Source organism: Arabidopsis lyrata (genome assembly GCF_000004255.2).
Source record: "Arabidopsis lyrata subsp. lyrata unplaced genomic scaffold ARALYscaffold_2, whole genome shotgun sequence".
NCBI classification, from domain to species: Eukaryota; Viridiplantae; Streptophyta; class Magnoliopsida; order Brassicales; family Brassicaceae; genus Arabidopsis; species Arabidopsis lyrata.
Genome location: NW_003302554.1, coordinates 13196460 through 13213685, shown reverse-complemented (window position 1 = coordinate 13213685; position 17226 = coordinate 13196460). Strand labels below are relative to the sequence as shown.

At 33.6% G+C, this 17226-nt stretch overlaps 3 protein-coding genes across 4 annotated transcripts; 2 read left to right on the top strand and 1 right to left on the bottom strand.

Moving 5' to 3' along the window:
* The first annotated feature begins 212 nt into the window (after nt 1-212).
* Nucleotides 213-4058, top strand: LOC9323255 (alpha-xylosidase 1). Its single transcript, XM_002888626.2, has 3 exons — nt 213-585; nt 673-1334; nt 1979-4058. The coding sequence occupies exons 1-3, from the start codon at nt 365-367 to the stop codon at nt 3844-3846; spliced, it is 2751 nt and encodes a 916-aa protein (XP_002888672.1). The 5' UTR covers nt 213-364; the 3' UTR covers nt 3847-4058.
* Nucleotides 4059-11920: 7862 nt separating this feature from the next.
* Nucleotides 11921-14203, top strand: LOC9323254 (ethylene-responsive transcription factor ERF118). Its single transcript, XM_021034926.1, has 3 exons — nt 11921-12007; nt 12359-12619; nt 12702-14203. The coding sequence occupies exon 3, from the start codon at nt 12879-12881 to the stop codon at nt 13860-13862; it is 984 nt and encodes a 327-aa protein (XP_020890585.1). The 5' UTR covers nt 11921-12007; nt 12359-12619; nt 12702-12878; the 3' UTR covers nt 13863-14203.
* Nucleotides 14204-15468: 1265 nt separating this feature from the next.
* Nucleotides 15469-16888, bottom strand: LOC9324734 (tetraketide alpha-pyrone reductase 2). 2 transcript variants are annotated; one of them, XM_002887142.2, is made up of 4 exons: nt 16667-16888; nt 16225-16589; nt 15793-16145; nt 15469-15718 (listed from the first exon to the last, which is right to left on the bottom strand). In XM_002887142.2, exons 1-4 carry the CDS (start codon nt 16770-16772, stop codon nt 15577-15579), a joined length of 966 nt encoding a protein of 321 aa, XP_002887188.1. In that variant the 5' UTR covers nt 16773-16888; the 3' UTR covers nt 15469-15576. The 2 variants fall into 2 exon arrangements, with proteins under 2 accessions (XP_002887188.1, XP_020890586.1); XM_021034927.1 differs by having other exon boundaries at nt 16225-16580; nt 16667-16887.
* Nucleotides 16889-17226: the final 338 nt, after the last annotated feature.

Genomic DNA, 17226 nt, shown 5'->3' with positions numbered 1-17226 from the left:
CAGCTAAATTCAGCGGTTACTATTCGGAAATATAAAAATTTAACTAAATTAAATTAAAAAATTACTAAAAATTTATCAAATTTAGCAATTTAGCCAAATTTGGCCAGATTCATGACCATTTAGATCCTATAAAACTCTAATGACTAAGCAATTTTATCATAACCGGTTCATACAGTTAGATAAAAAAATATCGGTTATGGTAGAAAGAACCGCAAAATCATTTCCTACTATTTATATCCTCGTTTAGTGTTCCACAAAACTTATCAAGAACCATAAGCTAAAGAGGGGTTCTGTTCTTTAAACCCCTCCCTCTCTCTCTCTCCTTCATGAGACTGTAGAGTGTTAAAAGTTTCACTCTATAGCCATGGCTTCTTCTTGTTCTTCATCTCTAGCTTTCTCTCTTTCTCTTCTTCTAGCTTTAATCCTCTGTTTCACACCCACCCAATCCTCCAAAACCATCGGCAAAGGCTACCGTTTGATCTCCATCGAAGAATCTCCAGATGGTGGCTTCATTGGTTATCTCCAAGTCAAACAAAAGAACAAAATCTACGGCTCTGATATCACCACTCTTCGTCTCTTCGTCAAGTAAAACCAATCCTCTGTTACGCACCCTACATTACTTACCAAACTCTTCTTGATTTCTAACCGTTGGATTTGTTTTCTTTTTCACAGGCACGAAACAGATTCACGTCTTCGTGTTCACATCACAGACGCGAAACAACAACGATGGGAAGTTCCATACAATCTCCTCCCACGAGAACAACCACCACAAGTCGGAAAAGTCATCGGGAAATCAAGAAAATCTCCAATCACAGTTCAAGAAATCTCCGGATCCGAACTAATCTTCAGTTACACAACAGATCCATTCACTTTCGCCGTGAAACGTAGATCTAACCACGAAACACTCTTCAACACCTCAAGCTCATTAGTCTTCAAAGATCAATACCTAGAGATCTCAACTTCATTACCAAAAGAAGCATCACTCTATGGTTTAGGTGAAAACTCACAAGCTAATGGTATCAAACTCGTACCTAACGAGCCTTATACTCTTTACACTGAAGATGTTTCAGCCATTAATCTTAACACTGATCTTTATGGTTCGCATCCGATGTATATGGATCTAAGAAACGTTGGAGGTAAAGCTTATGCTCATGCTGTGTTGTTGCTTAATAGTAATGGTATGGATGTTTTCTATAGAGGTGATTCGTTGACGTATAAAGTTATCGGAGGTGTTTTTGACTTCTATTTCATCGCCGGACCTTCGCCGTTAAATGTTGTTGATCAGTATACTCAGTTAATCGGAAGGCCTGCTCCAATGCCGTACTGGTCTTTAGGTAAGTTCATTTATTGCTCTGTTTTTTTTGTTTGTTTTTAGTCTCTCTTGTCTTAATGTTTTGTGGTAATTACTAAAAGGTTAGTGATTATGTTTGTGGTCCTGTAGTACTCCATTAGTTAGTGTCTTAATGATGAGATTAGTATCGATTCAGGTTCCTATGAGTTTGACTGTTAGTCAAACGAAGAGTCACGTGAATATAGATTTTGTGTATCGTTTCTAATCACTATTTTATTAATGTTCCATTAGTGTTGAAATGGCACATGGTGGAAGAGAAAATTTCATTGTAAAGAGTATCTGATTTTCCGACACAACTTTTAGATTAGAAAAAAGCTTTACCCTTTTTTCGTGGGATATTGCAAAATAATGAAAAGTGTCGCTTTCTAATTATGGTGTTTCCAATTAAAAGATAAGAATGAGAGATTGGTCTTTGCTTTCCATTTTCGTTGATCGGTTGAAAAATTGAAATGATTATTGCGATTTTATTTGGTCCCTATAGGATCTTGAAATTGGACCATTATAGACATGGACCACGGTTCTTGATTTGAGTTGAAAATAAATGCAAATCTTGATTTTGCCATGTTCTAGATTTATAAGCCCATATTTGCTTTATACTAATTTGTTTTTATTAATTTGTGTTTGTAGGATTTCATCAATGTAGATGGGGATATCATAACTTATCAGTTGTTGAAGATGTGGTGGATAATTACAAAAAGGCTAAGATTCCTCTTGATGTGATTTGGAACGATGATGATCACATGGATGGTCACAAAGATTTCACTTTGAATCCTGTGGCTTATCCTCGTGCTAAGCTATTGGCGTTCTTGGACAAAATCCACAAGATTGGAATGAAGTATATTGTGATCAATGATCCTGGTATTGGTGTCAACGCTAGCTACGGTACATATCAAAGAGCCATGGCCGCTGATGTGTTTATCAAGTATGAAGGAAAGCCTTTCTTGGCTCAAGTGTGGCCTGGTCCGGTTTACTTCCCTGATTTCCTTAACCCGAAGACGGTTTCTTGGTGGGGAGATGAAATCAAACGCTTCCATGATTTAGTCCCCATTGATGGTCTATGGATTGACATGAACGAGGTGTCAAACTTTTGTTCTGGTTTGTGTACAATCCCACAGGGGAAGCAATGTCCGAGTGGGGAAGGACCTGGTTGGGTTTGTTGCTTGGACTGCAAGAATATAACCAAGACTAGATGGGATGATCCTCCTTACAAGATCAATGCTACTGGAGTTGTAGCTCCTGTTGGGTTCAAGACTATTGCCACAAGTGCTACTCATTACAATGGTGTTCGAGAGTACGATGCTCACAGTATCTACGGGTTCTCTGAGACCATCGCGACTCACAAGGGCTTACTTGATGTCAAAGGCAAACGTCCCTTCATTTTATCCCGATCTACTTTCGTGGGTTCGGGTAAATATGCCGCTCACTGGACTGGAGATAATCAAGGAACATGGCAGAGCTTGCAAGTGTCTATCTCAACCATGTTGAATTTTGGTATCTTCGGAGTTCCCATGGTTGGTTCAGACATTTGTGGATTCTACCCTCAACCAACAGAAGAACTCTGCAACCGTTGGATCGAAGTTGGCGCGTTTTACCCGTTTTCGAGAGACCACGCCAATTACTACTCACCAAGACAAGAGCTTTACCAATGGGACACAGTTGCAGACTCAGCTCGTAACGCTCTTGGTATGAGATACAAAATCCTTCCTTTCCTCTACACTCTCAACTACGAAGCCCATATGAGCGGTGCACCCATCGCTAGGCCGCTCTTCTTCTCATTCCCTGAATACACTGAATGTTACGGCAACAGCAGACAGTTCTTGCTTGGAAGCAGCTTAATGATATCTCCGGTTCTTGAACAAGGCAAGACCGAAGTAGAAGCATTGTTCCCACCAGGTTCTTGGTACCACATGTTTGACATGACTCAAGCCGTTGTGTCCAAGAACGGGAAGCGCGTAACTCTCCCAGCTCCTTTGAACTTTGTGAACGTTCATCTTTACCAAAACACTATCTTACCAATGCAACAAGGCGGGTTGATTTCCAAAGACGCGAGAACCACACCGTTTAGCCTCGTCATTACTTTCCCTGCTGGAGCTTCTGAAGGTTACGCCACCGGGAAACTCTATCTAGACGAAGACGAGCTTCCCGAAATGAAGCTAGGAAATGGACAGTCCACGTACGTTGACTTCTACGCTTCGGTTGGAAACGGGACTGTGAAAATGTGGTCACAAGTGAAAGAAGGTAAGTTTGCATTGAGCAAAGGATGGGTGATTGAGAAATTGAGTGTTTTGGGACTTAAAGGAACAGGACAAGCTTCTGAGATTCAAATCAATGGCAGTCCAATGACAAAGAAGATTGAGGTAAGCTCGAAGGAACATACTTATGTGATTGGTTTAGAAGATGAAGAAGAGAACAAGAGTGTGATGGTTGAAGTTAGAGGACTCGAGATGCTTGTTGGTAAGGACTTTAACATGTCTTGGAAAATGGGCATCAATTAATTTACATGTGAGAGTTGGTAAACTATTGGGGAGGAGAGTGAGATTATTAAAAACAAAAGGTTATGTTTCATTCTTCTCCATTGCGGATTATAAGAAAAGAAAAAATAGAGGTTTGGTTTTTAGATTGTGTCTGTTTTTTTATTAGAAGATGTTTTAGTCTGAATAAAAAATTGGAAGCAGAAGAATTATTATTATCTTTTGGTTTTGTGATTTATTTACTTCTTTGTTTTTCATTGGCTTTAGCTCCGAAGTCAGAAAACCTGACAATGGATAGATAAAAAGTTTTTGTGAATTCCCAAATCCCAAATATTTCAGAGAACCATATACAGTAAAATTTCTATAAATTAATAATTCTCTAAATTAATAAATTATTCTGGTCCTCAGTTAGAATCAGTATAAAATATGACATAAATCGATAAATTAATAAGGTAATAATTTTTTTGAAAATCTCATAAAAACATATGGTCCTATCGATATCATAAATTAATAATTGTATAAACTTATTAATATATATATATTATATAAATTTATATATGTCATATTTCAATTACTATGATATATATTTAAAATATTCTATGTAAAAAATTTAATAAAATATGACTCTATTATTCGAAAAAAGTTTGTGTTATTTTTTTAAACTTAATAATTGCTTCTCTATTTGTAATTAGTTTATAAAAGATATTACTTATAAAGAAAAAAATTATTTTATAGATAGAATTATTTTTAAGAAATTGCAAAATTAGTAAAATCTCTTTATAAATTAATAATTATTAATTTATCGATAAATTAATATCTCTCTAAACTAATAAAATTTGCTAGTCTCAACATTATTAATTTATAGAGGTTTTACTGTATGTTTTCTGACGACATCTTTTTCTACGAGATCGATGCAGAGATATTGGGACTTTCGAAAAAGTCATATGGTTCGTTACACACATTTCAGTAAGGTTTGGATTGGGCTTTGGGCTAGGGTTTGGACACTCATCATATACTTTGGAGTTTCAGGATTTGACATCAACTAATTTGGATCCATATAAAAAGCTAAAAATAATAATGTCTATACAATGTACAACACAGATAAAGTTGCTCAAAAAAATTAAAAAGACTACACAAAAAACATTTTTTATCAAATAAAAACATGGAACTATGTAAATAATAAGGTCCTATAAATTTTCAAATTAATTTTCTTTGACATTCTAAAAATTATCACACTTTTATTTTTTAAATACCAAAAACTATTTATGAAAATTATATTTATCATACAAAGTGGATATATGGGGGGATCCGAATATCTTTATTTCAAAGTGAAGATATATGCATCCAAACTTCGGATTTTAATCTTTCGGAACATATCAAATTTCAGATCAGTTTTTGAATCATAGATATTTTGTTCACCTTTATTTCAGAGTATATGAGTAATCTAACCAAAGTGAAAACCTTATATAATATCTCGAAAAGATATTAGTCTACATAACCAACCCGATCACATAAAGTTAGATGTATTAGCCGATCGTACAAGGCTTAGACTTGATACTAGTTTTCAAAGAATTAGATCAATGATCGCCCGATTACTCATTCGAAATTAACAATCCGTTAATAACTTGACAGTAGTATTATGTATGTCAACATTTATTGCGCCATATATCAACCCATCAACTGTATATTATGTCACCTACTCACCATTAAACGTGCATAGTTATGTTCTAACTTGTATTGTTGTGTCATCATTTTGGTACCAAAGGATGATGCAATCGCTTGAATATGTCATGTAACGGTCGATGATAAAGTTTTTTTTTTTTTCTCACTCAAATTAGTTGTTTATGCCTTAGTCCTAACCACTAATCTTACATCTAATATCAAAGCCTATGTGTTTAAAACTTGTCGCCCTCTTGAGTGTCGATGTCCTTATCTCAAAACACATGCTAAGATCTTTAGTAAGTTAGGCAAAGATCTATGACTCTAAACTAATTCCGAAAAGCCTAGTAGATGAAGAAAAGTCCAGCCCAGAAGATCCAATATTCAAAGCCCTACGACTTTAATTATTCTCACTCACACACATCCAAAAACTTCAATTATTCTATAGAAAAACAATAATTTATTCTGACAAATCGTTGTTGTGGTTAATTTACGAATAATTAAATTGCGAAACCTTTTTACTTAAGAACAAGTGACTGTACATAGTCGTGGTGAGAGATGGGAAAGAAGTTTCCACTCTCCAACAACTTTTGTAAACTAGTGTATTTATTCAACTTGTCGGCTTTATACTTCACACTTCGTTATTATTGTTAGATATTTCACACTTTGTAAACTAATATTATTCCCTCTGTTCCACAAAAGATTGATGACTTGGATTTCTTTCTTGTTCTCCAAAAGATTGATGTTTTGTATCAATTTTATTATTATTTTTTATGTATGGTTAATAGAGAGAGGAGAGAAATAAAATTAATATTATTTTTTCTGTTTCTAAAAAATTGATTTTTTTAGAGATTTTACATTTCTTAAAAAACAATCATTGTTTAATTATTTACTTTTATTAAATATTTTTTTAATAAATTATGAACCAATAGTAATCTGAAAAAGTTAATCAATACATCTTGAAATTTACAATTTATGAAAATCAATTAATTAAAAATAAAAAAAATCTAGAAAATCAATCTTTGTGAATCAAACTCAAAACATTAGAAAATCAAACTTCAAGAAACAGAGAAAATATTAAACAAACAAAATAGTAATTAAAAAGTATAAAAGTTATCTTTCTTTAATTTGTGTGCAAAATACACAACATCAAACTTTATGGAACAGAGAGAGTATTTGATTTCAGATACTATTGTAACAGTTTCCTTTTAACCATAGCCAAGTTAAAATATGTTTTTTTTTCTTTGTTGTTAAGGTTTTGACCATGTTTCACAGCAGACATTTTTTTCTTTATTGTTAAGGTTTTGATCTTCACACAAGACCAGGAAAAAAAATTAGTAACAAAATTACCAATAATAAAAATATTGTAATTGCGTTAAAAAAAAAAAGGATATATTGTAATAAAGGTCGTGACGTTGGGAAACGGGAGAAACAGACACCATCGCAGAGGACAAAAGGGCACGTGGCGAGAGTTAATACGTGGCAGGAGATGAGAGATGGTTAGGTGTGGTGACAGTTTTTTTGGGCGGGAAGAATAATAATGGCGGGAAAGGGGGACCCAGCAGAGGCGGCTAAATGGCGGGAAAAAGAGAACAGAGGACAGGCACAGTGCTGCTTTGAGCCACGCGCCACCGCTTGCGTGCCCCACTTTCCTTCTTCTTGCTTTATGTCCAAGCTCTTTATTTCTATTGTTTTTTCTCTTTTTTTTTGGAGAAGAAAAATTTCAAAATATATATGCTAAAATAGAAAGTATATACAAAAAAAAAATTATATGACTCACTAATGATTTGTTTAGTTTGGTCTTTATACAAAGCCGACTTTGGACCTATCCGCAAAAATATGGGCTCGTGATTGATACTTTTAACATTTATTTTCGGCCTTCATTTTTAAAGTTAAAGTGGTGTGATGGTACATTACTACATTATAGTAAAAAACATGTTATATTAAAGAAAACAATTGAATTAAATATAAATAATTAAAATTTTTAAAAATGTATCCATGCTTTTAATTATACAAAATAAAAAAATGTATTACATCGTCAGTTTATTTATTTGATGTTTAAAAAAAAAATTTGATCACATTAGATTTATTTTAAATTTTTAAATTAGTTTTGACGATTTATACTATACAAATTATTTATTATTGGTTAAATCGTGTTTAAATAAATAATAAATGATGGTTTAGTTAAAAATTAAATAAATAATAAATAATTTATTAATTAATGTACAAAAACTTTAAACATCAAAACGGGAAAATACTAAAATTTGTGTACTAATCGGCTAAACCTGCTACTATAGTGAACAAGACGTGTTAAATCAATCAGACCTAGTTCAGTGTAATGGTAATTGTCTTGCAAATTTAGAGCAGAGATAATTACACGAAAGTTACTCGAAGTAAAATTAATCATGTATTAGAATGGCTAAAATTATGGCATTACACTGAACTAGTCTTTTACTAGTTGAACCAGAATCTTTATTTATTGTCGAAAAAATAAATATATTTTTGATTTGACGTCTTTTGAAATAAAAGTTGAGGTACGTACGTACGTGCAGTATTTTAAGAGATTAGTGATTACTAATTGCAGAGATTATATGAACTATGAAAAAAATCGCTCTCGGTTGCTTAACTTAGATTGATTTACTACAAATAGAGTTGTCCACATGAATGCATGCTCTGACCTAACACATCTTAGTTAAAGCGGCTTATCACGCACCAAAGGAACATTTGGTAACGTGACCAAACCAAAAAAAAACATTTGGTAACATGTTCATGTTATAAAATATTAATAGTTTGGATTTGGGAATGAATATTGTGGGGGAATACTTTTATGGAGCTCACGTGATAGAGCTGCAGGACCATTAGAGGACATTTCTGCTTCTGCGAACTTGGCAGGTGGCGAAGAGCCGATGCTTCTTCTTTCACCTACGTGGTCTTCCCATGAACCCATATCTTCATCTCACGTGCATCTCACATGCCAGACAATTAGATTCTATACCTAAACCTTTTCATGTTTTAAATATACACTTTTCTTTATTTGTTAGTTATTATTAGGCCTGGGCATTCGGATTTTAAATCGGATTCGGATCGGATATATTCGGATTCGGATAATTCGGGTATGAGAGTTTATTATCCGTTCGGATTTTATGATTTTTCGGTTCGGTTTCGGTTCGGATAATTTGGGTAAGAGAATTTATTATCCGTTCGGATTTTATGAGTCATCGGTTCGGTTTCGGTTCGGATAGGTGTCGGATTCGGATCGGTTTTTGGGAAAAAAAAAACTTAAAAATAGTTCAATGTTAATAAAAATTGGTTTAATCTTACTAAAATTTGGTTAAATTTTGCAAAAATATGTATAATTTTAACAAATATAACTAAATTTTTTCCAAAATCTAGGATATTTAGGATATTTTTGTTATTTGCTATAAAATTACAACTAAATATAACTAATATTTTTGGATATATAATTTTTATTTCCGGTTTTCGGATATCCTTTCAGTTTTCGGTTCGGATCGGGTTCGGTTCGGGTAATTCGGATAGGAGAATTCATTATCCGTTCGGATTTTGTGACTATTCGGTTCGGATTCGGTTCCGGATTTTTCGGATCGGTTTCAGATCGGTTTTCGGATTTCGGGTTTTATGCCCAGGCCTAGTTATTATTACCCACACCGGGTCGTGTTCGTGGCCCTATTAAATTTTGTCACACATCTAGATACTCTTTACCAATGGTGTATGCAATATGAAATTAAAATCTCTGTCTTGGTAAAACAAGTATATGATTTGGTAAATAGAGGTTTATATATATATATATATACCTTAGTACGAGGAAGAAAGAAGAAGACCCAATGTTATGTTTTATGATATATACCTGTTGCATTGTATAAGATGAAATGAAAACTGGCATAAATCACCATATTCATTTTTCCAATCACGGTTATACACATACGTTTACAGTAAAAATAAAAGAAACTGAAAGTATCAATTATTTACCGATATTTGTTTTGTATACAACTTTAACACATAAGTCAATTTTTTTTTTTTTTGTGAATTCCTGATTTCACTATCACTTTTACAAAAAAGGGTATTATGATTACAGTTACGAGTTTGTGTTATGATTGATGATTGATACTAAAACTCGCTTTTAGTAAGATTGAAGCAAACTTAGGAAGGATCTTTTTCATACACGTGTCGCATGTGTCATAAACATTCTTTGCTAAATCTTAGCAAAAATACTATATAAAATTAGCACTTTCGTTCCACCTCTAAATGTTCTTCCTTAAATCGACAGCTTGTTGATTGATTATTTTTTTACTTTGATATTTATTCCACGACCACTTCACTACTTTGATATTGTTTAAAGATTAACAATTTTAAACATTTGAAAATAGAGTGAGTGAAAGTCAAGCCTCACATCATGCATTATTTTGGATTATTTTTGACAACGCTCAATATTTTATATATTCTAATTTTTTTTTTTACTTTTTCTAAATTTTATACTTTGAGAAAAATCTCCTCAATTCGATTTGAAAAGTTAATAAATTTTTGCTTGAAAAGAAAATGGAAAAATTATTCAATAATTAGTCAATATTATAACTACAAAGTCCCTCTTTTAAGTCGAGAATCTAAATTTGGTTTGTTGAGGAAAAAAAAAAAATCTAAATTTGGTTTGTCTTGTCCGTTCCATCCGGGACAACAGAACTATTCGAAGTTTGTAAATAAACCTACATTTTAGCAGTACAACTATAGTAAAGATAACCAATTTCTTTATTAAAAAATTATAACATTCATATTTAAACCATTTTCTAAAGTTATATATTTTTTTGTTTAGCGAGAATTCTTGCAATCTAAGCAGTAAGCACCTCAACGTGTGAGATTTATGCTTAGATTACAACAACTTCTGGTTAGCTCAATTTAATTCAACCAGAATCTAAAACTAATTGTGGCAATCTTTTTTTTATAATATTAAAATCTAGGAAAAAATTAGATTTAGTTAGATTTTTATGAATTTGGCTGAGATATTATTTATAAATATAGTTAAGATTCTTTATCAAAATTGAAATATTTCTAGATATTTATCCAAATATGGTTATATATAAAAGATATTTATCCAAATAAGGTCACACATATAAAAAGATATTTACCCAATTTAAAAAAACATAGCTTTTTAACTTATGTTGCATGGAAACGGAAACGGAAACGTGGAAGCGAAATGTTTCGGAAACGGAAAACGATTTTTTTCTAAAATTAGAGATTGGAAACGTTTTGGAAACGTATACACATATATAATATATGTATATATATAACATTAACATAAAACTATAAAAATAGTTTAATTAAACAATACAAGTCCAAAACATCAAATATTAAATAGGTTAACTAAAATTCAAAAAAAATAAAATTAAAAGGTTCAAGTTCAAATATTTAATTAAGACCAACATTTTCATTCTCATTTTCATTAGTTTCATCGTAGATCATATAAAGATGCCTCCAAATCTAGTTTGTCTATAAAAAGATCTTAAAACTCAAAGTCTTCCAAAATTAGTTATATGTATTATAAATCTTAATCTTTTCAACTTTTATTTATTAAGTTTCCAAAGTCAATATAAAGGATTTGTCGCGTTTCCATTTTAGAAACGTGAGTTTCCATCGTGTTTCCAAACATAGATTTTTAGAAAATGCGTTTCCGTGACGTTTTTCGTATTTCCGAAGAGTTTCCGTTTCCGAAACGTTTCGGAAACGGGAAACGGACCTCGAAGAGAGTTTCCATACAACTTAGTTTTTAACTTAAATAAATATAAAAAATCAGAAAAATTAAAATTCCGAACCCCAAAAATAAGGATTAATCATGTAAATTTTTTTTCTTTCAAAACCTGCACTTTCATTATATAATTTATTTTAAGGCAAAGAAGAGAGTGAGGTACACGCGTTAGGATTCTTAGGCGGGCCATGATAGATGCATGAGTAAGAGAGAGTCATGCGCCATTAATGTATATTTGTCCCTACTTCTTTCTTTATGCCAGCTAATATTTATTTATATGTCTCTTCAAATGGAAATTTTTTTAAAAAAATTTTCTAATACTACCAAATTAACTATGTAACGCAAGAAAAATTGAAGTCAAAAAGAGCCACTACAGTCAAATACTGTTATTTTTGTTAAAAACGGAAGATTTATTTAATTCAATACATTGAATGGTAACTAAATCTTTAAAGTTGGGGTCAGTAAATGTGAATTTTGCTATAAATTAGGAATGACTTGCAAAAAAGGTTATATTTGTTTCCCAATTTTCACCATTTACAGTTTCTTATTGGCTGTTACAAGTTCATGATTATATTCTGTATATTTTATTTCCCTTGTTAGTCGTTTTCTTTGAATTGTTTACTTTTGACCGTCATTGAAAAAAGGGCAAAAAAATCAGTACTAGTGTATGTTAAAATCAGAATATAAAGAGCGTGAAAGCTTTATTATTATTATTCACAAGCAAAAAAAAAAAAAAGAGAGAAAGAGAATCAGAAGAAACTCACCAACAAGGTCATTTTCTTCTTCTTCTTCTTCTTCTTGTGATTTGTTTTATGTTTTTTTAATTTTGCTCATCTAGAGATTTGCGTCGTCTCTGAAGTATTTTGTAAAAACCAAAGCTTTTTTTTTTAATATATAATTTATTTCAACACTTGTTTACTGTTTTTTTCCCTGTGAAATTGTCACGGATCCTTCGTTTTTTTTTTTATATACTCATAACAAAATTATCTCAACCCCAGATTTCTTACCCATCTATCTATCTTCTTCTCTGTCTCTAGGGTTCTGGGTTTTAGCTGTTTGGGTTTTATTTGGTCGTCTCTTGGTTTCGTTTCTCACTGTTTGTTTTGTCTTTTCGAAGAACAGGAACAGTGTGTGAAAAGGTTCGGTTTTTAGGGTTTTCGATCTGAAATATCAACAAGAAAAAAGGCGTTTGTTAACGCTCTGATTTATGTCGGCTGGATTTGAATCGACTGTGATTTTGTCTTTGATTCATATCTCTTCTCCGATTTCATCATCATCGTCTTCTTTGAAATCTGGTCTTCTCAACGCTCTTCACTTCTGCTTTAATAAGCAGAGGCTTGTTCTTGAGACTCCTTCTCTTTCCATGCGCTTAAGACCCAAAAGGTATAATCTTTTTCTTCTTTATCTTTCACTCATCTTCCATTTTTGTACCTTCTCTGATCTGAGATTTTGATTTTTGTTACAGGACTTGTTCTAGTGTTGAAGTCTTTGGGGGTTTTCACATAAAGCAGCAAAAATTTTATTTTTTCATAGTTCGCTGAGAGTTTTGAGTTCTTGATACAAAAAAGTTTTGACCTTTGAGAGTGATTTTTGTTCTTTTTGTTTATCTGGGTATTTTGAGGAGTGGGTTTATTTAACAACAATGGTTGAGGTTAGAAAAGAACAGTCTTTGAGTGGTACTAGTAGCGAGATTAAGAAGAGAGCTAAGAGAAACTCTGTATCATCGTCCCTTCCTCAAGAAACCCAACCTTTGAGAAAAGTCCGTATTATTGTGAATGATCCTTATGCTACTGATGATTCCTCTAGTGATGAGGAAGAGCTTAAGGTTTCTAAGGTTCGGAAAATGAAACGTATCGTTCGTGAGATTAACTTTCCATCTATGGAAGTTTCTGAGCAGCCTTCTGAGAGTTCTTCTCAGGACAGTACTAAAACTGTTAGTAAGAAAGCTGTGTCTGCTTCTCCTGCTTGTCCTGGGTTGTTGACTAAGAAGCCTGTTGGTGTTAGGCAAAGGAAATGGGGGAAATGGGCTGCTGAGATTAGACATCCTATTAAGAAAACTAGGACTTGGTTGGGTACTTTTGATACTCTTGAAGAAGCTGCTAAAGCTTATGATGCTAAGAAGATTGAGTTTGATGCACTTGTTGCTTCTCTCTCTGTTTCTGGAAATGTGTCGACTAAAACTGTTGTTTCTTCATCTGAGACTAGTCAATGCTCTCGTTCTTCACCTGTTGTTCCTGTTGAGCAAGATGACACTTCAGCTTCAGCTCTCACTTGTGTCAACCCTGATGATGTCTCTGTTGCTCCGACTCCAAATGCTCCTGCTGGTGGAAACAAGGAAGTGTTGTTCGATTTCGACTTTACTGATCTACAAATCCCTGATCTTGGTTTCTTTGCAGAGGAGCAACATGACCTAGACTTCGATTGTTTCCTCTCTGTTGATCAGTTTGATGATTTTGGCTTGCTTGATGACATTCAAGGATTCGAAGATAACGGTCCAAGCGAGTTACCGGATTTCGACTTTGCAGATGTTGAAGAGCTCCAACTAGCTGACTCTAGTTTCGGTTTCCTTGATCAACTTGCCCCTCTCAACATCTCTTGCCCATTAAAAAGTTTTGCAGCTTCATAGGATTTTCCTTAATGTTAAAGTGAGAAGAGTGTTTTTTTACTTCGTTTATGTTATAGTGTATTCAAGACATACAAAACTGTGTGTTCCGGAGTAGTAAGATCTTAAGACATAAAGCCGGGTTTTGCAATTAGGAGTTGAGTTTTTATCAAGTTTTAGTTTATATTGAATGATGTTTTGCTGAGTCTGGTTTCTTTTAACTTTGGGTTTTTTTCTTTGTGCTTTAAGAGCCGTCCAAAGTGAAAGAGCTTGATGATGAATCCATCGTCAGTTGTATTACATCATTCTCCACTTTCATTTTTTGTTAATGTTAAAACAAAATATTAATGGAAGAAGTTGTTTAATTTATAAATTTTGATTGTGTTTTTTTTTTGTTCATTGTTCTTATCGCTATAGTTTTGTCATCCTTCAATTTAAGCCCCTACCAGTTGGGCGTTAGATTCTGACGTGTTGCGATTCTAAGAATCTAATGGAAAATGACAAATGCATGAATTTGGTATGGTCACTGTTTCTCTGCTGATTCGCCGCGCCATCACAAAACACCATTATTGTTTTTTATTTTATGGTTTTCAGACGTTTTTAATGCAGTTCATGAAATTTTAATCAATAATGCGTTTGTTAATTACGTTATTGTTTGTTTTAAGAAAGGTTGAATAGTACTAGTAGTGAAAGAGAGTGGGAATTAAAGAAGAGATTGCACGGAAGTGGCAACAAGTCAGGGGTGTGGTTTTGTCAGGTTTACACTTATTATTTTATCAACTCCCAAATATTTATAACAGCTGTATCGCATTTTGGAATTTAATTGAATGTGTTATATAATAAAGAAAGGTTGGTGGTGTCTTGGTGATTGAGAATTGAGGAAAAGTCAAAGGAAGAGTGTTATAGTGTATAGTATTAGTAACAACACTCTCCCACTGCTTTGTGGTTGCACATGCTCTTGTAGTATTCTTTTTTTTTTTTTTTTCTGTACGTACGGGTAAGCATGTCTCAAGCCCGTGATACTTTACTATAAGAACGAGAGGTGGACATGCACATGAAGTTAGAGGATCTTGTGATAAGCTCTCAAAAGACTATATAATAAGAATATATTCATATTCATATTCATACACATAATGAATCCAAGTGCTTTTATCTCAATGAATTGGATTTTGGGTTAAAAGAAAGAGGTGATTTTCAGGTTTCAGCCCACTAGCTTAAAAGGCCGGTTTCACAAGTAGTAGTTGACAAAGAAAACAAACAAGACACATGAGGGCCATTTTCATTATTTATTGCTTGATTTTAAGTGTCCATTATTCAACAACTGAATGAAAATGTTGCAGTTTTGTTGATAACTATGAATGGAGATTTGGTTGTGGCATTGAACCTAAGGGTATAAATAGGCGTCGACGCACACATTGTAAATCACATAGCATAAGAGAGTTTTTAACCAAAGGGTTTCAGTTTTTTCTAGTATAACAATTGAGAGACCTAGTGTAGTGCTGGTATGATTCCAACTGTAACAAGATCAGGGTGATCTAGTAGAATCGTGAAAGGCTAGAGATTTACGGTTGCTTTTCTGAGGTACTGTCCTGAGCTTGTATAAGTTGTAATTCCAATTAGGTCAAACTTATTGACTAAAACCAGCTTATTGAATTAAAAACCAGTTATCACTTGCCAGAGTTCAATCCATTGATATCGATCCATTAATCGACAATACGATGTATGAAAATGTGTATATTTAGAGCAGACCCTTCTTCTGAAAACTGATGATGCAGTCATCAAACATCTCAGGTAGTGACTTGAAGGAACCAAATCCCAACTCATGTATCTTCCTTGTGTCCATGCTATGTGGACTATTGTCCCCTTCTTTGTTACTACACCTGAAAAAAAACACAAAGAATCAATCAACCAAATAATGAAATCTTGGTGAATGTAACGAGAGTGAGATTTATACTTGTTCTCAAATGGGTAATTAGGATACTTGTTTCTCATCAACTCAATGATCTCAGACCAATGAGCAACCGAACTCGAACATATGATTCTCCCTGATGCTTTAGGCTCTTCCATAGCCAATACATGTGCAGCAACCACATCATCTATATGCACAAACCCTACCGTAAAATTCGGATACTCTCCAGCGAGACCTTTGGCAATGGCGAGAATCATAAGTAGAGTACTTGTTGGTTTTGGTCCAAGCAATGGACCAACCACAAATGAAGGATTCACTACAACCAAGTCTAATCCTTTCTCTTCAGCTATCCTCCAAGCTTCTTTCTCACCTAGAGTCTTTGCATATCCATACCAAAGCTGTGAATCAACCAAATCACCAAAATTACAATTAAAGAATCAATATCAAGCAGAGTAGAGAGAAGAAAATGGTTCTCACATTGAAACGTTTGCAGTATTCAGGATCACTCCAATGAGACTCATTGAGAGGAGAAGCTTCCGCGGCATCGAAACGGTACCGTATCGAAGAACAAGAAGACGTAAGAACAATCCTTTTGAGACTTGTTTTGGACTTAGCACAAGAGGTCATCACATTGGTTGTTCCTTTTATAATTGGATCAACCAAAGTCTCTTGAATGTTATGATCCTGTGGAACAAGAACAGGAGAAGCAGTGTGGAAAACTCCATCAACACCGTTCACTGCTTCATCAAAACTTCCTTCAACCGTTAGATCAGCTTGGAGAATCTTTAACCTCTGTTTTGCTCCTTGAAATTCCCATAAAAAACCAACCTTTTCTTCATCACCTTCAATACAAACAAAATCAAATCAAACCCCAGAGATTGAATTGAATGATTTTTGTGTTAGAGAATTGGGAAATTACGTGGGTTTCGGACAGTGGTTCGAACGGTGTGTCCGAGTTCGAGAAGTGATTTGATGATGTAAGAAGCAATGAAACCAGTTCCTCCAGTTACCAAATACTCAGACATGTTTTGTCTCTGCAACGAAATTTGATATTGAAATTGCAGAGAGATTGTGATTAGGTTTAATAAAAGTGAAATTTGTGGATGTAAAAGCAGAGTGGGTGATTCATCACATTCGTGTTCTCTCACTATCATCACGTTGGACATATGATAATTATTTTATTTTATTTCAAAGAAGTGCAGGTCATTGGGCTTTCGAGTTGATTTTCAAAGCCCATTGGTCTTTCCAGTTGATTTTCAAAGCCCATTGGGTTCAAAGCTTTCAAAACTTTTTTTTCCGCATTCTAGAAGTCCATAATACATATGCATGGGATGTAACACACCCATGTCGCATGTGTTTGTGATGATTATCAAACTAGAAGATATAAACGATTCTACTTAATATGATATAGTTCTAAGATGAATTCTTAACAATTTTTATACATCGATCGAAGTACAGTATAACGACTGCGATCAGATT